Genomic DNA, 27461 nt, shown 5'->3' on the forward strand with positions numbered 1-27461 from the left:
CATGGAAAGCAATCCAGAAAGAATGACTCAATATCTGGAAAATAAGACTCAAGATTAGTTTATTTTATGGAAAGTCCAGGGGTGATCTGAGCATTATTTATCCTAACAACAATATATGTGTGTAAGCACAATCATTTGAATCTCATTATACCCATTCTTGACAAATATTTCAGTATCTTCCCAAATGACATTTTATGGTTTAAACAAGTTATAGGAACAAAACAATAGAAGATTAGATCAAGTTTTTAAGCCAGTTATACTAGAAAGGAATCCTAGTTTTAAGATTGCTTTAGAATTTCCCAAAATCATTATTTCTGTCCATTTAAGTTATGGAAAAAAATGTTGGCTGTAGGAAGATGCACAGAAGGTTTTTTCTGTCACATGGCAAGTCTGTCATTATTTGTTAAATGAATAATCCATAGAGTGATTGAAGTCAGTGCAGGTTCATTATAAAGTATGAAACTTTACCTGTTACTTCTGGTTTATTAGTAGAGAATTTAAATTCTCTAAATGTTCCTTTTTTTTTTCTTAATCAAATATTGTGCATGCGGACAACCAAAAATTTAAAAGAATATGGTTTAAGCTTCCCCCCCAGTAGCCTTTCCAACATCTATTTAGATTCTTCTGAGACATCTCCAAGTAAAGATTGGTTTGGTTCTGCATTTTTCAGTCTTGTGAACTACCACTTCCTCAAAACTTCACACCATAATTCTCAGTCTTATTCCTCTATTTCTTCTTGGCTTTATGCTCCCATATTCATTACATTATGCCTGCTGTTAGATTGTATGCTTATGAGTTTTATTTGCTTATAATTACTTTACAAGCTTCTATTGGGAAATTATTGGTAAGGAAACAATGGAATACAGAAAATTACTTCTATAAAAGACAGACCAGAGTTAAATTAGAGTGCCACACATATGTATTGCTGCAGATGTTTTTGTTGCTCTGATGCTGTCAGTATGCCCACTATGTTCTGTATTGAGCAGTGAGTTTGAGGCTCTAGTCTGGCCACTCCTGCCAGATGCAGTTAGGGGGGAAGGACAACAAAGGTTCTTGGAGTCAGGTGTGATTTCCAATGGATGTGGCATAAACCGCTGAGCTGTGGGTAAAGGCCCTGAAAGCTTGCCCTTAGTATTTAAATTCTTCTTTCTATATTGTGAGATTTTCTGAAGTTTAGTTCACAGTGACCAGAGGCCAGTAAAGCAATAGCAGCAGTTGTTAAGGGGAAAATACAATCTTGGTTATAATTTTCTTTTAATATATGTGCAATACATCAAGATAATGAATGACAGGAATAATCTTATTGACAAGAAAGAAACTGAATGCTTTATGTAATATATCTCTTTGGAATTTACACTTAAAAACAAATTTATAAAATTAAACCAATTTTCTGTAACGTAAAATGCTTTTTAAAGAAGTTAAGTTTTGGGTTTTAAATGAAGAAAATTATATTGAGTTTTTTCACAATATTTGAATCAGCAGAAACTAATTACTGCCACATTGGATAGTTTGGATAATTAAAAATTTTGTTGTTGTTAGGAACATATGAATGTAATTTAATAGAGAAGTTTTGTAAGAAAATGTAACTGCATTGTTTGTCTGTTGTTTCAATTGAAACAGTTTAATTTTTTTCTTGGAAGTCAGATCTAACTTTGAAAATTTGAGAGGAAAGTTTCAGGAAAGTTCTGTTCTCCCAAAAGAAAAAAAAGCAGTACTGTTATTTCTCATTTATGTACTGTGTACTTACTCAGAAGAGGGATGATTACAGAATTCTAAGCATAAAAGCAACAAAATGTGTGCTATTAGTATTAGTACCATGTAAAAATCTGGTGCGGGGGAGGAGAAAAAGACCACCTTGTCTCTCTTCCATAGCAGAAATATTTTCCACTGGTCATACTCTTATATGCTGAACTACACATTAAAACACTAGCATTATTAAAATTAAGAAACACTTATTAATGGACTAAGACCTTCCAATAATGCAGTAACACCTTTTTTTTCTTTTAAACCGAAAGGTTTAGAAGAAAAGTTTGCTTGCCACAACAATCCACTTGTGATTTGTTCATGTGTGTGTTAGGTTTGAATATGTTTGTAGACACAAAAAATTTGTATTTGAAAATTAATGCCACTTACATGAATATAGCTGTTAATCTAATTTAAACACAAGGTATTTGAAATGAGGATTTAAAAAAACTTGCAAGATAAATCCCTTTTTTCTTTTTCTTTTTTTTTTTTATATTCACTGTACCTATATCTGTATTTTTCTTACCATTCCTTTTTTAAAACAGCAATTAAAGCTATATGTTATCTTTGATCAAATGGAGATCTATCTAGCTTTGTACCTGATGTCCTCTGCAGGTAATCTGAAAATAAAAATAAAAAAGCTAGGATGAGGAGCAACGCCCACTCATGTAATTTTTATAGGTCTCTAATGTTTTTGAAAGTAGCTCTTTCTCCAAGTTGAAAAGTTTATTTGGAACAACTTTCATACACATTGTATTTTCTTTTGATTTTTCCTTGTAACTAGTCTACAATCCAGGTACTTTCTTCTCTTTGCCAATGAGGTGACTGGCTCTGCACACTGCTTTCAAGATCTGTGTGCACCATAGGTCTATGCCAAGGTATCACATCATCATGTATGTGTTTGTAGTCAGCTTTAAAGTGGTGTTACTTTCTGCAGACATTAACACCTCACATTCATTAAACAGCACAGTAACCTGCAGAGTTCATAGTAAGACTTCTTTGCTACAGATTTGTACTTTGAAAACTAATAATTCATTTCTGTATTGATTTACTATTTTTTCGAGCAAGTTTGGTTTGTTTCTTTTTTGGTTGTTTGGTTTTGCTGTTGTTGTTGTTGTTTTTTAACCAAAGCGGACCTTTCCTCTTATACCATCACAGCATAAATTTTTCTGAAGCCTTAGGTGTGTTTTTTACAAACCAGTATCAACCTGATCATTCTTACCTGGGCCTTTGCGGGCACTCCATTAAAGCAGCACTATTTATTTGTTGCTTGTGAGTGCTACAAAATTATGTGGTACCTTGCTTTTCCATTACACTGTTTTATCTGTACATTGTTTAAGAAAAGCTGTTCTGGCTTGTAGTTTCCAGCATCCTCCTAAAGTTTTGGTTTGTGTGTTCTGAAACTTCTTCAATTTGAGACAGTGTCCAAAACATATGAGTTGAGAAGTATAGAACTTGTCTGAGAACCTCTTTGACCTTTCCTGTGGTTGTGAATCCTAACACAAATACTTTGTTTAATCTTTTCTGATTCTCTTTCTTTTGTGCTCTTTTTACAGGCAGATTATCTGCATGTTCAGCTGTTTCCTGTCAGGCTTCATACATCTGATGTCTTTCAAAGCAGTTTCATTACTAGCTTTATGCATTTGGCAAGTAGGGTTTAGACCTTCTTGTTCTTGCCCAATTTACATTGAACTTACAAGACTTTGCTTTTTTATTTTCTTTGGCTGATTTCCAATTTTAAATAATATCTTTTATTTACAGGTGTCCTCTATGCTCTTATACCTAACCATATATGTGGTTTTGATGAGTAGGAATACTGGGGATGTGAAAAGACAAGGGGGAAAAAAGTGGTGCTTTTGAATTTTATCAGTTGACTTTTTTTTTCTCTATGCCTCTAAAGAAGAGTCTGTAAGCTTCCTTCTGACCTACAATCTTTTTTTTAGCCTTGAAACAATCTTCTCATTTTAAGGTAATTCCTGCTTATAAAATCTAATTTTACAGTATTACTTCTAAAAATTTTTTTCCCCAGTCCTATAAAGAAATTTCGTTAAAGTCTGGTTTGGTGTCACCAACTCTTTTGTACATTATTCATAAGTAGATCAAGTGTAACTTTGCCTCTTTTGGTGAATCTGCCTAGTTACTTTGAGTTGCTTTTTGACTGTAGTACCCTAAAATTTAGACTGCATGGTGGCTCAAAAAATACACTTAATATATTAAACCTTCTGCTATTACATTTTCTACATTGCATATTGCCTTACAGCCTTTACTATTTAGAAGTCATTATAAAGATGCTTCTTGAGTGATCTGTAATAGGGCACTAACAGTGTTTTTTCTATTTAGACATGAACTCCCTCCGTAGGGAATGCTGTAGATCTTTTACAACCGATTCCTTTGTCTTGACCGGCTAATGCTACCTTCAGTATTCTTCTGCTGTAACCCATTAAGGCACCATATACAACCTTGCATTATTAGTTGTCACACCGACTATCGTCCTTCTGTTCCATTTGGAATCCACCAGGAAATACAAATCTGCCCTTTGAGGATGTTAGATGCTTGGAAACTACACCGTACGCACAGGCTGACTTTTATCCGCCGAGCTCTGCTTACCTGGGCCGCCGTGCGGGCTCTCCCCCAGCGGTCCATTCCCGCACTGCTCCCCCTCCACCCCGCGGCGACCGCCGCCTCCCCGGCCGAGCCCCCGCGGCCACGGCCGGCTCCGGGTCCCCGCTCCCGGCAGCAGGTGGCAACAGCGGCCCGCGCTGCCGGGAGCTCCGCGCGCCCTTCCCGGGACACGCCGTCCCGGCTCTCGGCAGAGCGGAGCCGCTGCCCCGCCGCCCGCGCTGTGCCGGGCAGGGCGCTCGACGCTGCGCCTTCGCCCCGGTGTCCCGCTGTGCCTCCCGGTGTGCTCCTCACCCAGTGAATAGCCTCCTTTGCAGAATAGCTCCGCGTGTAAGGAAGAGAAAGCATGATGACAAGATTAGGTACAGTGACTTGCTTGCTGTATCCCTTCATCATCCGTGATAGGGGAGGGTAAGAAAGAGTGCCGGAGAAATTACGGTTTTCTACTGCAAAAATGGCGCAACCTTTAGTCTGAGAGGCCACTGTTTCCCATGCTGGAGCCAGTGTATTGGTGTTTCTGTACCTGTCACTTTAAGAGGTACCTGGATTTCTCCTACTTATTGCTCTTCTTTTTCTTCTGTTATCCATAGGCAATGAAAGATCAGGGTTATTTCTGTTGTTCTGCTCTTTCACAAGAAACCTCCCCAAGCAATGGGTGTTAGGTTCTGTTTCATTGTAATGCATTTTCTGATTTTAGTGAAGTTGTGATTGCTTTAGCTACCTAGAGACAAAATATAGCCTGATGTCATTGAACTGAAGTAATACAAAGTGCCTCTGGTAATCTCAAAGTACTCAGTAGGCCAAATCTAGTCATGATACTGAAATAAATACACATATGTGGTTCCAAATAATATTTGATTTTTTTTTTCTTAGACTTGTATCTATTTTGGTTTTCTGCATACATGGGCATTTGGTTTTGTCGCTATCCCAGCCTTTGTTCCTGGAATTAATACCAGCTTTTGAGAAACACTTTGGAGTGTAAAAAAAAGATGGAACTTAAACCATAAACATGCATCCTTCTGCAATCAGCTATCACAGTATTGTGATTTGAATGAGTAAAGCTGTGTAATTTGTCATCTACCTAGCCAAAAATCTTTTTGCATTATTTTCATAATACCACCACACTTAAAACATGGACTAAATATCACAAGATCATTACATCACTTTCTTAGCATCTGTAGCTCCTTAGTACTGTAAGTTCAGAATATTTGGTGAAAGGCTTAACATGCCTTAGTACGATGAAATCCCTGGTGTCTATCCAGACATCCGACAGGGCAGACGTAGAATACCAGGCTACATCTAAACTGTTCTCTGCTGTGCCAAAAATAAAATTTTAATTTGATTTGGAGAAAAATTTGAGAGTATGTAATTTTATTTCGGTGAGATACTACCATCTGACAGAAGGAGAGAGAAATTTGGTTTTGAAAGGAAACCTCTCAAATGTTTTGTGTTTGTAATTCTTGACCAAGAAAATTTGTATTTTGAGTTGTGACTGCAACAGTTGCTTTTACAGCAATTACAGGGAAATGGGACCTGCTTTGCCTGATTTTTGAATCCCTGTAAGTTTCCATGTAGTATTTCCTAACTATTTCTACTACTACGGATACCAATATCACACACAACTGGCTAGCTTGAACCATAAGCAGGGAAAGCTTGTTTCTGAATAATTATATGTGTCTTCATGGCTAAAAGAACTTGCAGTACTTTCTGTTGTAAATCATCAAAGGGTATCAACATTCCATGTAGAATGATTTAGGCTTGGTGATGTTACAGAAGACTAGTAGAGTACTTCAGAGAGACCTAGCGAAGGGCAAACAGGCCGCTCAACTCCAGATTTTTAGAAACAACATTCTAAGCATTTAGTCTGGCTGCTAAATAAGGCAAGTCATGTAATACTGCCTGCTAATTTCTGCCGCAAGCTATTAGTCTGTATAAATATGAACATTTTTGCAGTATAAATGATCTTGAATTCCAGCTGAAATTCTGACCCTTCAACCTTTTGCTTTATTTGAAGTTGCCGATAGTTTTGCCACTGACTTTGGTGAGTCTAGAATTTCATAGAAATACTTTAAATGATGGAGTAGCCAATGTATCCCATGAAACATTGTTCAAAAGGTAAATTTCCCTCACTTTCAGCACTTAAAATGCTGTTTCCATAGTCAATTTGTCAGATTAATTTACAAGTACCCCTCATTCTTCCCTGCTTTTTGTCTGTGAAATTACAAAACCGTCTACTTTCAGATATCTTCTCATGCAGATATGTAATCAGGTTGCTTCTTAACTTTCTTCTGTAAAAGTTAATTAGATCAAGCAATTCAACAGAAAAACAAGTTCTTGAGGTTATTCTGCTGCCTCCTTTGTTGGTCTTTTTGATACTACACCAATTGTAGCTCTAGTCCAAAGATTGTTTTAACTTCTAGTCACTCCTTGAGAGACAAGGAGTGTTACATTAACCGTTGATCATAATTGCAACAAGTACAGTCAAAACAGGTCTTAGGACAAGCTTGAGTCTGCTCAGGAAAGGGCAGCTCTCCCATTTGCATTGCCACATGGGTTTCCCTGAGGATTAATCACTATTTTTAGTATCTTTCTTTTCAGTGTTGATAAAGATACAGTTATTTTGCAGTAAGCTGACAGCAGATTGCTATGAAAGTCTAAGATATTCTCCTTTCTGGTATTGTTTCAAGAGCAATTAAATTTTCAGATCTATGAGCTAGGCATTTATCAGCTTATTTAGTACTTGAATGTAAGCATTCTAAATTGCCAAGTGGGCACACCTGGAGCTCCATTACTATGGGTAAACTGAGAGAAAAAAACCACCTAAGATTGCAACTTATCTGTTTAATGTAGAGAATCTATGTTTTGGGAAAAAAAAATGTGTGTTAGCTATCTGCCCTGATAGCTTTATCAAATTCACTACCAGATGAGTCCAAATAAATCTCTTCCTCCTCCTCCTCCTGCTCTTTGTTTATACTTATAATTTAGAATGTGCTCCATAAAGCATGAAAGAAAAATCTTCTCTTTGCTTATGGACTGGACTACTCAGAGTTAGCCATGGCTTTGTTTACTGTGAGCTACTCTAATAAAAATAGATAAGATGGAATTAAATCAAAAGTCAGCAAATTTGAATTCTGAAAAAATCCATGCATTATTTAAAGTCTCAATTCATTAAAACCCTGAAGGCTTTTTTGTACTCCAAACAAGCCTTGCTAACACCTTGCAGTTACACTATCACTGGTACAATAATTAGCCTCTGGAACTCCTGATCTCAATATAATTGAAACAGAGACTGAAAAATGTTTGAGCCTTTGTGGATCTAAAAGAAAAGTCAAACACTAACATGCAGGAAACCCAAATTTTATGTCACTTGAATCATGAATTTAAAGCTATAAATCATATCTCTCTGCGGGCAGATTGATACACACTGTCAGATCTACTGCATATGTGCCTGTGCAGCTGATGTTTGTACAATTTGTTTTTATAATGTGCACTGTAAATATATACTGTTACATAAACATCCCCAAAATATATTCCTCAGATCTTATGTTCTAGTAGTCTTCTCACAAAAAAGTTACATACTTGACAGGTATAACAAGTTTCCTCTTGAGAACCTCTAAATGAAATGCCTATGCCATGCTGGACTATCTTAACCAGAAAGTGAAAAAACTTAGTAGAAGCTGCTGTTGAAATAAAAGTGAACAGCATTGGGTTTTTTATAGCAGTAATTTGGTTTTCTGTAACAGAATTTCTTACATGTAAAATATATCCATATGTTAATACTAATTTTATATTAAAATCTTGTTCTTGAAACGCTTTAAAAATACATGTGAGGGTCAGGAAGTTTGCCTAGTGAACAACAACCCCCTAGTATAGGCATAAAGCACAATTATATTTTTTAACTTATTTAAATGTGCCCTATATCATTTGCATTTTTGTACTGTGCTAAGCCTTAATTAGTGTTTTGGGCATTCTCATAGTAATCCTTTTCAGTTTGTTGAAGATCTTGAATCCTGCCGGTCAGTCTTGCACTTCAAATTCACTTCCCAATGACCAACCCCTGGCAGGTTCATTGAGACTGTTTGCTCCTCTATGCACTATAGTTTAAAATAAGCATAATCTGGTAAAATGCCAATCTTTTCTCAATCTCCCTATATCCCACACCCATGTTTTTTTCACCTGCCAAATTCAAACAAATCTTATCTAAACAATTAAGATAAGCATTGAAGTACTCTCTATAGTCAAATCAGCAAACCTCTCAAAACCAGAACTGAAATACAATCTCTCTAAATTAAACAGTCTACAATGGCAATCATGTTTGTATTTAAACATTTTATTCTGAAAGGATTACAGCATTGCTCTCCACGTTTTTTTTCCTGCCTAGACAAGAAGGCGACATACTGAGTCAAACAATATATATGTGTTCTCTATGAACTGAACTTGCACACTCTTTATAAACAAACTGTATAGGTGTATGAAGTTAGACTTCACTTAATCAGTAACTGCTGTCCTTAACATAGTAGGCAATTGTTTGAAATGTTTGTAATGTAACTGTTTATATCAACTATGTTCAGCTATATATAAAATCTAGTGATTTATTTTATTGTATATATGAATATATATTTACATGTATGTAAAAAAGCACTTGATACAATTTGTTTATCGGGTATACAAATTAGAGAACAGGAATGTTAAGGACAAGTGTCTAAAAATTGAATTGTGTTTATAAGAGAATAATCATGCTAAAGATTCACTCCTTTCAAGGAAGTTTCCTACTTCTATTACTTCACATTTTGGAAACACATATTCTTGCTTAATTGATTCTTATTTTATTGCTTCCTAGAAATATGAGTGCATATTCTTGAAGGTATTTAAAATTTTTAGGTCCTTTAAAAAAGGCACAATTGAAAGCAACAGGTCATCTTAATCTATGGCTTCTGCTTGGAAATTTTGTTTACTGTTCTGGTTTCTTACACAAGCTTTAGATCAAGGTGAATTACTGCCACAGTAAAACTGTGTGCAAGCATTCTAAGTGCTGTTTCTTGCCTCTGATCCATGCTGCATGTACTTGTGTTGAAGATCCAATCTCCATTGTGCTTTGTGCACTCAGAGCTTTCATCCTGAGAATGTTAGAGTATTTGCTAATAGATAAACATATCACAAAAGTACCGAGGGCAAGAAGGTAGATAATAATGTGAAATTTTTCATTTATGCTAACTCTACCCAGTGTAGTCATACCCTACCTACCCATTATCAGTGGGGTTTTTTGTTTGCTTGTTTGTTTTTTTTTTTCCCTGCAAGTTGTGCAAGTCCAAATACTCCTGTTTAAAAATTCTTTTATTTCACTTATTTTCTGAGAAAAATTACACAGTCATGACCCTTGTGTGTTTGCTGCAGCTTCCATTAACACAGGGACATTTGGTTTTAGCATTGTTAGGTAAGCACAACATTTATTTCAAAGAGGTCCATTTGGGATTTAGCTTTCTGCATTGGAGATCCACATTACTGTTACATAAGATAAAGAATAATCCCAAGCGGATAGCAGTACTTGTCAAATTGTTGGAAGTACCACCAATAAAAACATAACCTTGTGAATGTTAGATGAAAGATACCAATAAATTCACATGGGGGGGTGTGAAAAAACAAAAGAAAAAATCCCCTAACAACAAAAATAGCAAAGGATATGAATTTTTGAAGTTGTGGGTTTACTATGTAACCAATAAAAGACTGCGAGTTTTGCAGCTTAGTTTATTTTTAAATATAAATAGTAAGTTGGATGTAAATCTGGGTTTACTTCTCAAGAACCTTGACATTACATCATAATATAATCTTTATAGCAGCAAAGGAAGCCATCACATTTTAGTCATCTTCTGAGGCTCTCTGGGCTCTTTTGTTGATGAGAACATTGAGGCAGGTGATTTTTTCTTTACATCTGAATTGAGCGGTTTGTCTCTCAATCATTCCAAGGAACCTAGTGAAATTGTCTATATTGAGACCTTTTTTCTGTTTGAATGTGTGGTGTTCTTGGATTTTCCTCTAATGAAGACTTCCCTTTTGTAGTCAGTGACCAAAAAAAAAATTATCTATTATTTTTCTGTAATTTGTTGTCAGAAACATGAGTTAATCAACCTATATACTATCTGACTTATTTTTCTTGTATCAGAATTTCCCATTGTTTAAGGTTTTGCCAGTATGTTAGTTTTCGAATGTTGTTGGATTTTGACCACCTGCACTTTACTGCCTGTACATTATTCTTAGAGAAGCTCTTGTTTTTAATTACCTCAGAAATACTAATTCAAGGAAGATCATACAATGTGACACATTAGACCTACTCATCTATTTACGTTCCTCTTTTTCCTTCTGAATATCTTTTTTAGATAATTGAAAAGTAATATATATCATAAAATTTGGTTGAATGAATTTTAATGCTACAGGTATGCCCAAAATGATGTAGTAATTTTAAGACTGTTTGTGTACAGCTTACTATGTTTATACATATTGATATAGGTTCTCAATAACAACAAAGTCCTTTTTTGTTGTAAGACTGGTTGATGCCTTTTCTGTTTCTTTCACTCTTCAGCTTGGGGTAATATTCCTGGAATATAGATGGTGTAAGTGTTAACATGGAACAGAATTATTCGGGGATGAAAGTCTGGAAAAAGTACCATGGAAGTTGTAACCTCTCAATATCCTTTAAGCTTGCTTGTTAGAGTCACGTGATGGGCAAAACAGCTGTGAAAATTCCCAAATCTGTGCCACACACAGAACTGTGTGACCAGAGTACTGTGATTAGTTGCTGTAGAAGTAGGAGGTCTTTTACTCAGTGAAGAAGAATCAGTCCGCCTTTGTATTTTGCTGTACTTACCGCCTGTATGCTGCCATTTGATAGAGAAGATGTGAAGTCTTGTGGAAGTTCTTTATGCACTTCTGGAGAAAGAGGGCACGTGTAAAAGTGAAGAGGGAAAGATGTGCACGAGGAAAAAGGAATGGCCTCTTAGGGCGACACTGCTTGGTTTTTGGAGAAGTCCACTGAGGTGGAAATAAGCATGAAGAACTTGGGTGGGTGATTTGCTTGTTTGTCTCCCTGAAAGATGGATCTGAGTACAGCAGGACAGGTTTAGAGGTGGTTTTACTTCAGCTACTGCTTCTTTCTGAGGAGTTAAACTGTAATCTTTTATCAGTCAAGTAGGATTTGGAAAATGCTTAGTCAGTCTTTTGGGAGACAGCAGTGCTTCTAGGAGATTTCAAGAAGGAGTCACTTAAGTTTAGAGTCCAGAGACAGAAAATCTTGGGAGGCATACTTGGAAAGGCCAGAGATATGGAGCGTGATTTGAAACTGCTCTGAGAAAAGGGAAGGCATAAGACTAAGCATCTGACTGAATATAAGTTTCATGAAAATCATCCATATGTAAGATTGCGCTGAGAGTTCTATGGCATAAAAATTGGATCTAAAAGGTTGATAATTCTTTTTTCTTCTTCCTGGAGTTCTTCTCAGTGGGAAACGTTGAATTTTGGCCTTTTCATTTTAAAAAGAAATTCCAAAGTTTTGGACTTCATAATGAAATAGAGTTTCCAAGGACTGGCTAGCTGTAGGAAGTTGTCTTTTTTCTTACAGTTTATGTATGTGGTACTATTGGTAGATAGAGATTCATAGCCACAGGCAAGTGTAGGTTTGCTGTGTCTATATTGCCTATCAATTTTGCTTTAGTGGTAGCTGGTATTTCACATGACCCTAGATACAGGAATAATCAAAAGCAATGATTTGTCTTACAAAGAAAAAAATACAGCTACTTCCTTTGACAGTCTTCCTGAAAATGCACTGTGCATCCTCTACCTTCCTGCTGCTGGTGTTTTCTCATACATTTTCTCTTCAGGATTATATTTGTTGGCAAAATTTTGATCTTTTTATGGCTTGGTTACTGTGTTCCTCTGAAGACTTGTGGGCGGTGATTATTCCTTGTGTTTGGTTTATTTTTTTGTGGTTTGGGTTGCATTTTTTATTTGTTTTGTTGTTTTTATTTTTTATTTGTCTCTATTCTAAATTGTCTTCTATGTATATGGGAGAAGATCTATCTGTTCTTGTAGTTCAGATATGCCTCTGAATATGATTGTGTGCTTTACACTAATCTCACTTTTTTGGCAGAAACATTATACTCCTGTCAGGGGATGTATCGCCTATACTTTTAAATTAGTTGATATTATTAAAAATAGTAAGTCTTTATCCTCTGCATGTGCTTTTTGTCCTTCTAGTTTCAAACTAGTATCTAAGTTGACTTTGTAATTGTGAGTTTGCATACATATTTTTTAATTTCATTTATATTGTGGAAATACAGAATCAAAAGGAAACTGCCATTCTGCTAAACCTTCTATATTCTGCAGTCAGATAATAAGATATATTTTCTGTCCCAAAAGTACCAATTTAGATTTCCATGTAGATTGTGCCCAAAACAGTGACAGGGTCAGGAAAGTTTAAGACCAGCAAGAGTTTCCCAAATCCTTTAATTTGGCTACACATCCTCTGAAACCTCTTCTTCTCCTCTGTCCTTTATACTATCAAGCAATCATTTGTGATTGATCCTCCACCCCTCATTTTACTGGGTGGATTTTCTATAATCATCTATTGACCATGGATAGCTTAAAAAGAAAAAAAATATTGTTTTGTAATTATTTTAATTTTTTTCTGTGCATGTTTCTGTGTGTATCTGGACATACTTGGTTAGAATCTGATTTAATCATATGTATATATTTGTATATATAGAGAAAATTATATATGTGGACTTCTAATACTGTAAAGTTATTTAGACTTGAAACTGGTGCTGGCTTGGTGGTTTTATTGGCAACAGTGGTAACAGGAATGCAAGAAAATAGCAGAACTGTGAAATATGACAGTAAGAACAAATGAGTTCTTACTGCCTGTGTCTTATGTGATTAAAAGAAAGTAGTTTCTATTAGAGCAAAAACCAACAGATATTCTTCACTTTCATAGCAGTCAAGACCAAGAAATGTCAATGTCAATTTTGGAAAAAAAATTAAAAAATCACTTTCTAAAATAGTGACTTGGGTGAAAATATCCAGCGACTACAAGACTAATATAACCCCTTCTCCAGCTGTTTGCATTAAAGTATACTGGAATTGTAGCATAGCTAAGAATATTTTCATATGAGGAAATTAATATTTGTCTGTGTTTTGCCATTATTTTGCCACCACATATGGAATCCTTTGGTTAGATATTTTTACAGTCACACTGATGTAGGGAGGGGGCACGTTTAATCTGGCTACATAAGGAGAGTGCTGCAGTATTGCCGAGGAACAGAAGCTCCTCTCCTGATTCCCCCCTAAGTGGGAAGAGCAAACCTATGGTGAACATTGAAAAATCCTAGTGAGATATTGGAGTGCTATCTATGAATGTTTAGATTAAACATATAGAAATGTATTTGTCCTGAGAGGAGAGGACTTGACGGATATGTACTAGAAGCTAACTTCTCCATGTCCTTGTCCCAGACTGATTTGTTTTAAGCAGCTCCCTGAAGTATGTACACTCTTCTACATACCTGTTTTGTTGAAAGTACACAGACCTGGCACCATTGTGCTTGCCAGGCATTCTCTTATCTCCTGCAAGCATTCAAACAAAAGTGTTCTATTGCTCTCTGAGTAATCCGTGGGTGATCTTAACATTGAGCAAAAGTCAGGACTGGAACTTATGTCTTATTTCTTAGAGCAGTAGTAGGCAGGCTCTGGAAGAAAGGGGAGGGGGTGGAGCAGGGAGAAGACAGCCACAACTCAAAATAAATAACTGAAGGGTTGTGAGTGTGTCCGTGTATGAAAACATTGCATAAGCATAAAAGTGCTGAAATGTTAGGCTAATACAAACTGAGTTTCATAATATACCCTGGGTTTAATAAAGCTGGTTTTACATGTGTGTTTTCTTAAAGTAGAGCTCTCAAACCAATCTATACCCAGTTTCTGTTTGAGTGCTAATTTTAGTCTCTAGTTCTACAAGGCAAATTTGGCATGTTTTTAAGCATACAGTCTTATTGAGCAACAGGATTTGTTAAATGCAATGTATAATACAGTGCCTTGTATACAGAGCGTCTTTAAGTCTCTTTTGCAATAATTATTACACTCTGATGGGGGAGAGAAGTTTAAAAATATCCCAAATAATTAATAGCAGCTTTTTCATGTGCCCCCTCCCTCCAGAGAAAATGAAAAAAGTGGTAACTGTTACATTGGCATTATCTGATACATTGCTTTCTGGTAAGGGAAAAATAGAAAAAAACCCAATTTAAATATTTTTTCTGAAAAATTTAAAAATTTCCTGGTTATTTTGTGGTTTAGTCCTGAAAGTTAACTTCATGCTCTGCTTAGAGATACAGTGTGGCCTGCTTAGTTTAATCAAGAGCAACACTTCTTTGTTTATAATTTTCTTATACTGCAACTAAAACTATGTCTCAGCTCTGGAAAGGGGAAACATGATGAGTCCCAGACTCAGAGTGGTATCTCTAAATGCTTTAGAGCAATCGGAAACACGTGAGCTTGAATTATATTGTCTGTAGTCTTTAGGTGTATATACAGAATTTCTTTGTGACAGTTTAGGACACAGATTTACAGGCAAAAAGTAACCTAGTTTTGGGTTTCTATCTGTTGCAGTCTGTAGATTTGTCTTGCCTAGGGAATTATTCAGTTTATCGTACAAGTGCACACACACGTGCAAAGCCCATTACAAAAAAGGGTACAAATTAATGAAGTGCAAAACAGGAAAAAGACTGGTACAGTATGCTAAAAATTATTTACTCCCATCACATATATTTTGATGCAACCTCCTAAATTTCTTCAAGATTTAAAATCTAGATTAGGAAAGTTGGATTTATCTGGCTTTTAAATGAATGGTCACTGTGCTTGTGAAAAATGAGTAAGAGAAGCACTATTTGAAAAATAATTCTTTGTATTAGCTGAGAACAATTCTTCAATATTTGCACAAATATTTCCTGTGCCTTGTGAAATGTTCCTAATACAAGTGGGGAATCAGGGTTCTATTCCTAAAAATATGTCCCTCTTAAAGATTTTTAGGTTTGTTTTTTTGTCCAGGTTAGGTAGATAGAAATCACTCTCTGAGCTCTTCTGCTGGGGTTTTCGATGCTGAAAAAAATACAGTATGTGTGTGGCACCAGAATTGGTTGGGAACAGGAAAGGCATATTTTGTATCCATACTAAACGTGTCAGCTTAGTGCATAGAAGACTTGACCCTTGTCAGGTGTTTTGAAGTTAACTGGCTGACTTATGGATTAATGAGTTTAAGACTGAAGTCAACCAGTGACAGGAATGAGCTTTGTTGTGTGAGTGTGTGTGTGTGGCTGTGGTGCAGATTTACAAATTTTTATAATGCTTTCAGTTGGACCATGAAAGTCTGATGTAAAGCTTATCTCTGATCTCTCACTATGGCCATACTTGTGGGATCGTGTTTGTGTGTTTGAGGGGAGAGAGATGAATTCTTTAACACTTGACACCTGGTTCTACCAGGTTTCTAGTCATAGTCCTAGGAATAGCACTATTCAAGGCGTTAATAAAGTTAAAACCCTTAAGCTGTATGACCAGTAGGTCATAAAAACTATTGCTGGGTATTGTGATCAGTCTTTCTTTTACAGCTGGATTATCATCCTGACAACTAATTCTTTTTTCTTTTGTCTTTTTATAGCCGTTGTGAACTTGGACAACTCTGTGGTTGACCTAGAGACCCTTCAAGCCCTGTATGAGAATGTGAGTAATCAGAGGAAGTCCATATAATGTGGGAATACTGTGTGTCCATGTGAAAGTATTTTTAATTTGCATCAGTAGTATTCAGAACACGTCCTATCTTGGAGTGACTTTATTTTCCCTAAAGCAATGAAAATACTAAGCATTTAAATTTCATTAATTGCCATTGTGTGTTTTATATAGTGCATACATTTTTATGTAAGTAACATAATCAACATCTAAATGACTAAACAGAAATTAGTTTTGTTCCTTTTTTTTCTTTTTGGGTGGGGCAGTCCTTGAAGAATAGTATGAATAGACCTTGCAGTCCATGTCTTTGACTTCACTTTATAACTTCACTAATATTGACAATGCTGTTCAATTAAAAAAAAAAATTTTTGATGACAGAAATCAATATATTTGTGAAACTATAGCTTTTAATTATTGTTACTTCATGAATTCCTCCAACATAATTTTAGGTCTTTGAAAGGAAAAGAATTTCTCTAAGGCAATGTAATAAAAAGTAGTATAAACTTCCAGGGGCTTCCTAAATGTCTGGTAGTAATAATAAGACCCCATTTGAGCCCTAGGTATGTAATATCAGGGATTCAGAATATACTCAGGCATGTTCTAAAACTTCACAAAGCCAGTCACGTACCAAATTCAAAAAAGTGGATCTCGGAAGCATGTTTCTGCCTCCAGATGAGGCCACTGAACATTCCCCCATTCTTTGAGTGTGTTACCCCTGATGTGGAGATCTGGCTAAACTGCTGTGGAAAGAGTGAAGAGGCTTTCTATATACCCTCCAAAGAACCTGAAAATATGAAGAGTAAAGCTGTGAGACACAGAATTGCATTGAAGGCCAATATGTGCTGTTGTATTGGATCCTTTATTTCCCTCATGTTGTAGTTTTGATAATGTTAACTAATTTTACACCTTTCAGATGTTTGGTTTTTAGAATTTAGCTTTTAGTGATCTCCTTTGGAATGATTGGTTGATTTATGAAATGTCTCATATATAATCCACGTTGAGGCCCAAAGAGAGAGTAAGCTCTAGTCCACTTTATAAAAAAACCAAGAAACTAAACAAAACAAAAGAAACTCAAAAATCTGACAAGAGCTAGGAAGGATTTTTATTTCATCCCTGAAGAACCAACTCACTCAACGCTGCTTAGAAAGATAATGTTCAAATAGGAAACCTATTCTAACTACCTCCAAATCTCTATAAACACTTCTCATCCTTGTGCTGCAACATTTCTGTTTTAGCCTGTGCTATTTTATTTGACATTATTTTTAATCTGCTCTCCTATAGCATAACTATTTCCCATTGCATACATTCTTTAGCATGCAAAAAATTGAAGTAATTTTATATATTACACATGCATCCTTACAATAGACTGTGTTGTGGGAAATATGGAATAGATACTGCAGTCATGATCTGGTTTTGCATCCATTCCTCTTTTATAGTGAACAAGAATTTTTTTTATTTTGGTTTAAAAAAATATAACTCTTATGTGGCTTATGTACTAATAGGGTACTTCTCAAATGTTTCCTTAATTTCATCTCTAATATACTTCATAATTCTAGTATAATGGAGAATTTGCAAATTTGCCAGTTCATTGAAATAACCAAATGTCATTGTATTCATTTTGTTTGTTACCCTCACTAAATACAGAAAATGTCTAGGAAATACTATTCTGATTGAGGAAGTTATATGTTAACCCCAGGCAAGACTCAAGAAGTTAGAATGCCTAATATATTTCTTTGCTTTGAATAGAAAACAGATCAGTCCAATTTTATTATATTTGCTTGAGTACAGACAGAAAAAAAGAACCACAACCAAAAAACCCAACCAAAAAACAACCAAAGAACTAAAAATCCCCTCACTTTACTTGGAGAGAGTTTTGTACGGGAAAATGATTTTTAATCCTGGATCTTCTGTTTGATGAAAGTGTGTCTTGAAAGAAATATTTTTTTAGTTGACTTTTATTTTCTGTTTTTACTTTCAGCCTTTTGTCAAAACACATCACACCTTGCATTTTTGTCTCTTGTTAGCTTTACTAATTGTAAAAATATTGTTCAATAACAGTTGTAAGCAATGGTTATACCAGAAAGCCTGGCATGTTTGACTCCTCCCTTATTTCTCAACCTCATCCTGTGTTGTAAGTGGAGTTAACTTTGCCTCATTCTTGTACTTTGTAGCCATTAACTTAAATTTTAGTTCTTAGGGTTTATTTATTGGATTGGGATTTTTTGGATTGGGATTTTTTGCTGGGATATTTAAATATCACCATCCTAATTCTCAGCCTTGCTATTTGATCTTTATGGAACATATGGGAGCATTTGTTTTACAGTCTTTCTTCAGAATGTAATCATTTTTTTTCTGATTGCATGTGTCTGGCATAGTGCTTTGCTTTCTTAAATGTGAATGAAATTTGGGCAGTTTCCAAACCTAAACACACCCTAATTTCAAAAGCCACAGTCCCAAGGGCTCAATTCCTGTTTACTGAGGAATTAAAGTCTTGTTAAACCACAAAGTTACTGTATACATCTTAGTGACATTTTATAAACGAAGAAACCCACACCCCACCAAAGATCCAAGCCCTCAATAATTTATTTAATAGTATTAAGTTGTATTGCATTAAGTGAGAAGGATTTTGTCACTGCAGCACTGTACGGTAAAGTCAAATAACTCTTATGTCTGTTTGTGTAGATTGTTATATAAAGAGTTGTTTAAATATGTGTTGATAATTAGCTATGTATTAAGATCTAGGCAATTTTAATGGGAGAGCCTTAATAGATAAAACTACATGTGGAACGGTTACTTTAATGTGCTTTTACAGACTAATAACAATGCTTTCAGGTGACAGCTATAATCAGAGGGAGAAGGCAGATAAAATTCACTGGAGTTGTCAGTTTGCTGTATGTGGTCAGGACATGTTGGTTGTGATAGGAAATGTACTGATTTGCAAATAAATTAATGTTTACTTTGAAAATGGATAGCCTCTTAGCAGCTGGAATTGTAGCTGAGGTATCACTGAAACAAGGTACGTCTGGTCCTGCTTGTGTCTTCCTTAGATCATGAAAATAATAGTATAAAAGTGGATTACAAATTGTATCAAAGAATTATCTTTGATCTATGATCTCTGGATTTGCCCTTTTCAAATCTCTTTACATCACAAATGAAACATGTATACTTTCTTAATTTGTCTCCTGGTAAATTGCGCACATTGCCTTTATCTTTAGAAGACTTAGGTCAATGCTTTCAAAAACATCAAAATACCTTTGCAAGAATGAAAGGTATCCAGAAGTCTGAAGTGCTTGACTCCTCTCTGCCACTAAGACTCAATTCTTCTGACTTCCCTTTTTTTTTAAACAAACAATTACAATGTGATGTCTTAACATTAGTAAAGAGTATAAATTGTGCCTGAGCTCTGATACATGACACAGTTTCAAAGGAACATATTTGTTATTAACCTGGGTATCTCTGTATATCCTTGTTGTTTCAGATACTTTTGACAAGATTCCTTAGACAAATCACTCATTGTTTTTCAAATATGCAACATAAACTTTGAAAATCAAGCTTGCAAAAAAAAATTCACGCCAAAATTAAAAAAACCTACATACATTTAAACTGATTTAAACTCAGAGTTAAGGTTCTGTTGCAAGGAAAAAAAAACTAACCAGAAAATGATAAGATTTATATTGTGAGATGGAAAAAGGGCCCTTATTAACTTTGGTTAGACCAAATACAGGGTAGGTTTATACTCTGGCAAAAATCGAAAAATAATTAAACTGAAGAAATATATTTTTGCTCTAATTTGGATCAGATTTATGCTGACTGATTTTAGATATAATTAATATCAAATTCTGGTATATTGTACTATTTTTTCCATTTTTGATGCTATGTAATAGCTAAAATCAAGGAAATAAATAGCAGTATCATTCAAAGAGGTGCTAATTCTGTCAAATTAATGACTTTCATGAGAAGCATCTATGGAATGTGTTCTTTCTTGACACAAATCTGGAGCATAATATGAAAGATTTTTTAAAATTATCCATCTGTAAATTGGAGAACAAATAGACATTAACCATAAAGCAAACTGGTAAAAATCCTGAGAAATAATCTTCAATAATACCTGTGCAGAAGACGTGTAAGTCTTATTACTTTTCTATCATAATTTAAAATACACATAAATCAGAAGTCTGGATACCTGAGCCAAAATTAGTGACCTGAAATTCTGATTGGATTTGGAACTTGGAGCATATACATGGACCTATTGATTTTGGTGAAGAGTGTAAAGCATCTCTCTTGAGAAGGCCAGAAGGAAGAGTACTCTTAGTATTTATTCTAAAGAATTCACAAATAATCATTTGGTTTTTAAAATATTTATTTCTCTTTAACTGTTATAAAAAAAATTTCCAGTGATTTCCTTTCACTTTAACAGAAGAGAATATACTTTACAGACTGGTCAGAAATAACAGAACTTAATTTAAAAAGTGTTAGTATGAGAACTTGTTTACTTTTACAAAAAGTTGATCTTTTTTCTTTACAAAAATTTACAAGTGTAAATTGAATATAAGAATTTTTTGAAGCGTAATTTGAATAAAGAAAATATCTCTTCCTAGAAAGTCATGCCCAGACTTCTGTGGCTCTGATGACACAACCACTGGAAAAATGCTGCCTTTATTTGCATCCTTCCAATTTCTAAAATCTGTAGATTTCACCTGTTACCAAGAGAATTCTTAGTGACCTGTAAAGTAATGGAAGTTCTCTTTTAACTCTCCATTGGGTAAGAACGATCTAGATGAAGTGAGGAAATATCCCATTTACACCTGCTCCCTAACACAAAACCAAAACCACGACTTTCTCCTCAACAGCGCGTGCAGTATTTAAGTCAATATGTCTGCAGATAGTTGTATCTTTTCTAGTCCTCCCCCTGTTTCTGGATGAGTAATCTAAGATTAAAAATGGATAAAATTTCCTGATCTTAGTATCTTGAAAAAATTCGTCTGAGGATATCATTATTCGAGAAACATTTACTACTGCAATTATATTCACATGTCCTATGCCTGCTTTGACAGAGACTTTGTTGAAAAGTACCTTTGGAGGACGAATCCCCAAGTTTGTTTCCTCACCCTAAACTGATACTGGGGTAGGAAATTCAGGAAACTAGGTGTTATGAGGGGGCCACTGCCAGTATTCTAAAATTAAAAACTAGTAAATTAGCCCCACCCTTGTGCTTGCTAACTGAGAAAGGCATAGAATCATAGAATCAGCTGAGTTGGAAGGGACCTCCAAGATCATCAAGTCCAACCCTTGATCCAACACTGCCGTGGTTACTAAACCATGGCACTAAGTGCCACATCAAGCCTCATCTTAAAAACCTCCAGGGACAGAGAATTCACCACTTCCCTGGGCAGCCCATTCCAATGCCTGATTACTCTCTCTGTAAAGAATTTCTTCCTAATATCTAACCTAAACCTCCCCTGGCACAGCTTAAGACCGTGCCCTCTTGTCTTAGAGAGCTTATACTTCATGATGCAGTATACGTCAATAGTTCAAGGAAGGACCAAGCTCTTCAAAGGAAGTGACCTGCTCAGCACCGGTGGGACCATATCTGGAGTGGGATCACATCTAGGGTGCTGTGTCTAGTTCTGGCCTCCCTGGTCCAAGAGGCGCTGACATATTGGAGTGAGTCTGGTGAAAAGCCATGATGATGGCTAAAGACTTGTAGAAGTTTTTGGGCGTTTGGTTGGTTGGTTGTTTTTTTACTGGGTGTCCAAGCACTGGAACAGGACGCGTAGAGAAGTATGTAGGTCTCCGTCCTTGAGGGTATTCAAAACCTGGCTGGACATTATACTGAGCAACCTGCTCTAGCTGTCTCTGCTTTATGCCAGTGTTCAACTAGACAGTCTCCAGGGTTTCTTTCAAACCTCAGCCATTCTATTAATCTGGGGTACAGGTATTGCCACCTTTATAATTTCTTAGTGTTGAGAACAAATTTTATTGCTGGAAAAAAAAAAATTCCTGCAATATTTTCATGTTGAAGTATCTGATAGACAAAATCAGACTCCTTTAGAGAAGATGAACTTTGAAGAACATTCACAAAAATGCTGGATAATTATTAGGATACATCACATTCAAGACATATGACCTTGCAATGATTTCCAGACTTCTTGAAGTAATGAGATGAACTCTGAAATTTTTGCTGAATGACTCCTCAATCTCTTCATATTTTCTCCCTTTTGACATGGAAAGATGTTCAACAACCTAAGAAGAACTGTCCAAACCTCACTTTCTAGTTTCAGGTTGCTGATGTAGCTGACAGTATGATTTGAGATAGTTCCGTACCTCTTCTGGTAGCCATGAAAAAGCATGTAAGAAAGAATGCGGGTGAAGCCCATCTTATGTTTTGCCATTATTTAAGTAGTTAATATGTAATTTTCCACTGTTGTCTTCAAGTTATGTGGTGGAATAAGTTAAAAAATGTGTGTAATGTTTTCTTAAAGGAAGAAAAGTAGATATACTTTTTTTTTATTTATTCCTGTAAAGTTTCACAGTTTGAGTCTATTTTGAAAACCACCACAGCTGTCAAAAGAAGGGTCAGATGGAGAGATTTCCATTCCACTTTTATTCCTTTCCATGCCATTCCATTTTCCAGTATTACAGTTGGAAAAAAATAATTTCACCGTAGTATGGAGCACAGGAAAAAATGAGGCTCTGTTTCTATTGATTGGAATTTTGAAGAAGTTTTCCCAGTGTGCCATGGAGTTCTTCAAGAAACTAGGCAGTTTATATGTAATTTTTTTGACTTATTAAGATAAAAATAAATATTATTTTAGTTCAAAGAAATGTGCAGTAGTTCTCATGTATGACAGTTCAATTATAAATCAACTAATTTTTTGTTTCATAGTGTTTTTCAAATACCAAACAAAATTTAAATTGCAGTAAATAAATTTTCATTTATTTAAAAAAATGTATTATTTAAATACATATTTAAAGATCGGATCACATTCAAAGGCATTCCAACAGATTTGGAAAGAAAATACAACTCATGAAGACAGTCCTTCGATTCAAAGACTTTATAAACGAGCAAAGAAAATGAATTGGGAATGAAGATTATTGTCCCCATGCATCATTTAATGAGTAAATATTTTGTAGATTACTAGTAGTCAACCATATTATTTGAAAGATGTTCTGTTCTCCATCAGATCTATTTATAATTAAAATCACTCTATGGACTAAGTAGTTTTACCGCAAGCAGATGCTAGAAAGAAAAGAAAAACCTATGAATTTGATTTGTTACAGGGGCATCTTTATTTGTGTTGTTTGACTAGGTTTTTAATCACAACAATTTTTCATTACTTTGTTTCCTTCATTCTAGAGAGCACAATCAGATGAATTAGAAAAAATAGAAAAGCATAGCAAGGCATCCAAGGAAAAAGAAAACGCGAAGTCTTTGGATAAGCCGGAACAGTAAGAATATACTTCTGAAAGAGCAGTTTTGCTCTCTTTAGAAAACTTTCTCTGTTGTTGTAAACTATGTAGAGATGTTATGAAAAAAACCTTCAAACCTGTACCTACTAAGAGTGACTCACATCATTTTTTTAATCACTCCTACAGGTTCCTCTATGAACTCTCACTAATTCCCAACTTTTCAGAACGTGTATTTTGCATCCTGTTCCAATCAACATTTTCAGAAAGCATTTGTTCAATCCGTCGCAAACTTGAATTGTTGCAGAAACTGTGTGAGGTAGGTTGTGCTCTTAGAAAAGGTAGTTCTAAATTTCTGATATTTAATCTTGTTAAGTTGTACTCATATTTCAAAAGTTTTTACTCTATTTAAGTACTCATTAAATATTAAGGATAGTAGAATAGAACATTTTATGATTGTACTTCAACATCAAAGTGAATTTTAAGATTAGATTTTGGTACTGAATTATATCATGTTTTTGCCATCAATGTATATCAGCCTCTGGAAAATAGTGTACATTCTCCTTTCTTTTGTTAAAGCAAAGTCTTCACTCTTCATAGTGACCATATCACTCCTTTCCAGAGGAATACTAGTTCAGCACACTTTGTATTTTCTTGGATTTTAGAAGTGTGCCACTCAATAATATTTCTGATATCTAAAATGAGTTAGAGATAGCAATGTTGTATCTAGTCCGAAGAGATTACTGGAATTTTGTGACCCCATGCAAAACAAATACATGGCTTTAAAATGCAGGTTAAACAGTATTTTAATAGCTGAAAATTAGTTCAAATATTTCATGTTTTATTATGTAATATTTTTTATTTGATTAAGTGTTTTAGTTGTTCCATGTGGGTGTTTTATGAACATCTTGATGAATTTTCCCTGAAATTAAATAGACCATTCATAATATCAGTATCAGTTAAAGATTACTATTTTCATTTTTCTCAACAGGTCATCTCCAATAATACTTTATAGATTTCTTATTATTTTTTCCAAGTATCCAATTTGGACATAACATTCTCCACTCACAGAAAGTTACATATTAATATTATCTACTTCTACATGTTGCAGTAGAAGGTTGTTAACTACCTATATTTGAGTCTTTATATAAGTATTATTTCTAAACACGGTAACAACAAATGTGCTTGTTAACTAAATATTTTTGTGACTTGAAACAGAATTTTTTTTTCTCTCTTTGTTTTTTAGACATTGAAAAACGAGTCAGGAGTTATGCGGGTCCTGGGTTTGGTTCTTGCCTTTGGAAATTACATGAATGGTGGAAACAGAACACGAGGACAGGCTGATGGATTTGGACTAGATATCCTGCCAAAACTGAAAGATGTCAAGAGCAGTGTAAGTTGATTCTAGACTTCCTGAAGGCCAGAGAATCTTAAATTCTCAGAAAACTAATTTATCTCCATTTCTGAGTAAATGGTGTGAAGCTTAGAAAGGCATGTGGAAGGGAACTCTTTTGTTGCTATACTTATTTGATCATACTTCTTTTCACTGCTGTACAAATAAAAATACCTGAAGTTATGTTTTAGTTCCTAATCTCATGTGTATTTGACTTTCAGTACACTGCATAGTTCTAAATTTTCCTGTATTTGGAAGCAATACTATGATCTTACTCATTAAAGTTTATTACAGAAGTGGAAGGAGTTGTCAAAGAAAAGTTAACTGTGATTTGATACTGATTCAAAATATTTGTGAGGGAAAAATATAACTCCTGAAAATGATAGAATAGGCATCCAGAGCATTTGAGGTAACCTGAAATTTATCCTTTGCATTCATCATAATTACAGAGTGTGCATTTGGCACTGGATCGTGGACCTACCTGAGTAAAGTACTTGTTGAGTCAAGATTTGTCTAGTATAGTCATCTAAATAAGGAGAATGATAAATAGTGTTTTTTCTGTGCTAAACTGGAATTTATGTGTTACCAGCACTTTTTTTGGCTCTGGTTATTCAGATTGGATTATATTCAAATATATGCTTTTGTTTACAAGGAAACAATAATCTTAGAATTTCTATTGCTATAATGAAAAGACTTATATGAATGTGGACTATAGTATGAGAGTTAAAATTGGTTCCTATATCTTTCTAGAAAGTCACTGTCAAGATCTTCAATTCTACAAGTGGCAGAAAAAAAATAGGTTTTTTTCCCTGATTGATCCCTTACTAAATATAGATGCTTTAGCTTCTGGGTTAGGTCGTGTGAGTAGATAACCCTGAGCTGAGACACCATGTCAGCCATTTGCCTTTAAAGGAGTGGAGGAAACCAGTGCGTGCTGGTTTCTTTGGTAAACCAAGGGAGTGATGATGTGAATGACACCTTAGTACAACAGGTTTGGGGCAGCTTACTTTAGCTGAACCTTCTAATTGACTAGATACAGTGTATCACCAGTTTTAGAACTCTGGTAGAAAATTTAGGCATGCTAAATGTAGTTTGGTGACTCAAATCCTTAGTATGTAATTTGCTGACAATATTATGACTGCTGATGTTGCAATTGAAAGATACATTTTCAGTTTATTTGCTACCGATCAGTCAGAAAAGTTCTTACATAATAGTTTTCTGAAAATATCTGAAAATGTAATTCTGTCAGACATCTTCTTCAAATGGAATATCTTCTGTGAAGTTTTATTGGAAATTGCAGAGGGGAAACAAGGACAAAGTTCCCTCAAATACCCCCCGCTCCCACCCCAAGTTTAATTTAGAAAAATAACTTTCTTTGTTTAACTTAACTTTGCTTTGGTTATAATTATACTATTGCAAAAGAAGTTGCATACATGAACCCAGACACAATTTCTCTTTTCCTTCTTGGGAAATTTCAAAATGTAAGGGTTTGGTTTACAATCAGGTAAATTTTGAAAATAAGGAGTGCATTACATGGCTGTTATAGCATATCTTTCTTCATTTTCTTTAGTGATTAAATGATATTTCAGGGTGTGGGGGTTTTTTTTGGTTGGTTGGTTGGTTTGGTTTTTAGTGAAGGGACCAAATCTGCATAGTATTTTTCTTGACAGTAAGTATTTCATTTATTTGAATTACCTTTTCTGAATATTTTCAGTGAGTTTCAGTAACACAGCAAACTTTATTCTCCTCTGTACAGGACAACAGCAGAAGTCTTCTATCTTACATTGTCTCATATTATTTACGTAATTTTGATGAGGTGAGTGAGAATTAATTTTTCTCTTTTAAATTCAAGTTAAAAAAAACAAATTAGCGAATTTGTTCTTCTGCTGGCAAGATGACGAAATATGCACAATTATTCCCTGTGCTTTCAGTTATATATTTTAGTATAGCAAAAAGTAATGAGCACTATGTAACTGTTCATTTGTGGTTTTGTCAGGATGCTGGAAAAGAACAATGCATCTTTCCTCTTCCGGACCCACAAGATCTCTTCCAGGCTTCGCAATTGAAGTTTGATGATTTTCAAAAAGATCTCCGCAAAATGAAGAAAGATTTGCGAGGTACTGAACCTAGATTAAGTGCTAACTATACGTTACCCTGGTGTGTTATTGTTTGTATCATTTTTAGACATTAGATGACACTGTAAAAATATTTGTGTATTTTTGACTCCTCAATTACTGTTTTGTTTCTTTGATTTTCTTTTCCATGACCATTTAAGCAATAACTCATAATTTTCTGTAGATAACCTGAGGTTTTTAAATTAAAAACATCAAACCAGTTAGGTCAAATCTTTTTTTTCAAAACCAAAGCAAAAAGCTAGTTTAGTTTTTCATTTTTCCAAACATATTTTGACAAGTCCTTCACTGTAAAAAGAATTGCAAAGTGTTGGACCATGTCCATGAAAAAAAAAGGTTTTATAATTGCCTGCAAATACTATCTAGCAGACAAAATAATATATATTACATATTGTTAGAGATAGATTAAA

The 27461-nt window shown here is 34.9% G+C and overlaps 1 protein-coding gene across 2 annotated transcripts in view; it reads left to right on the forward strand.

Moving 5' to 3' along the window:
• FMN2 (formin 2) overlaps positions 1 to 27461 on the forward strand; it is a 179686-nt gene that overhangs the window by 94611 nt on the left and 57614 nt on the right. For both annotated transcript variants that reach the window (XM_017806715.1, XM_017806716.1), the window contains 6 exons: positions 16052 to 16113; positions 23477 to 23568; positions 23716 to 23845; positions 24773 to 24919; positions 26676 to 26735; positions 26916 to 27036. In XM_017806715.1, the coding sequence (XP_017662204.1) occupies positions 16052 to 16113; positions 23477 to 23568; positions 23716 to 23845; positions 24773 to 24919; positions 26676 to 26735; positions 26916 to 27036 (612 nt within the window). The remainder of the gene's footprint in view (positions 1 to 16051; positions 16114 to 23476; positions 23569 to 23715; positions 23846 to 24772; positions 24920 to 26675; positions 26736 to 26915; positions 27037 to 27461) is intronic.

Source organism: Lepidothrix coronata, unplaced genomic scaffold (assembly GCF_001604755.1).
Source record: "Lepidothrix coronata isolate B3197 unplaced genomic scaffold, Lepidothrix_coronata-1.0 Scaffold16, whole genome shotgun sequence".
NCBI lineage: Eukaryota > Metazoa > Chordata > Aves > Passeriformes > Pipridae > Lepidothrix > Lepidothrix coronata.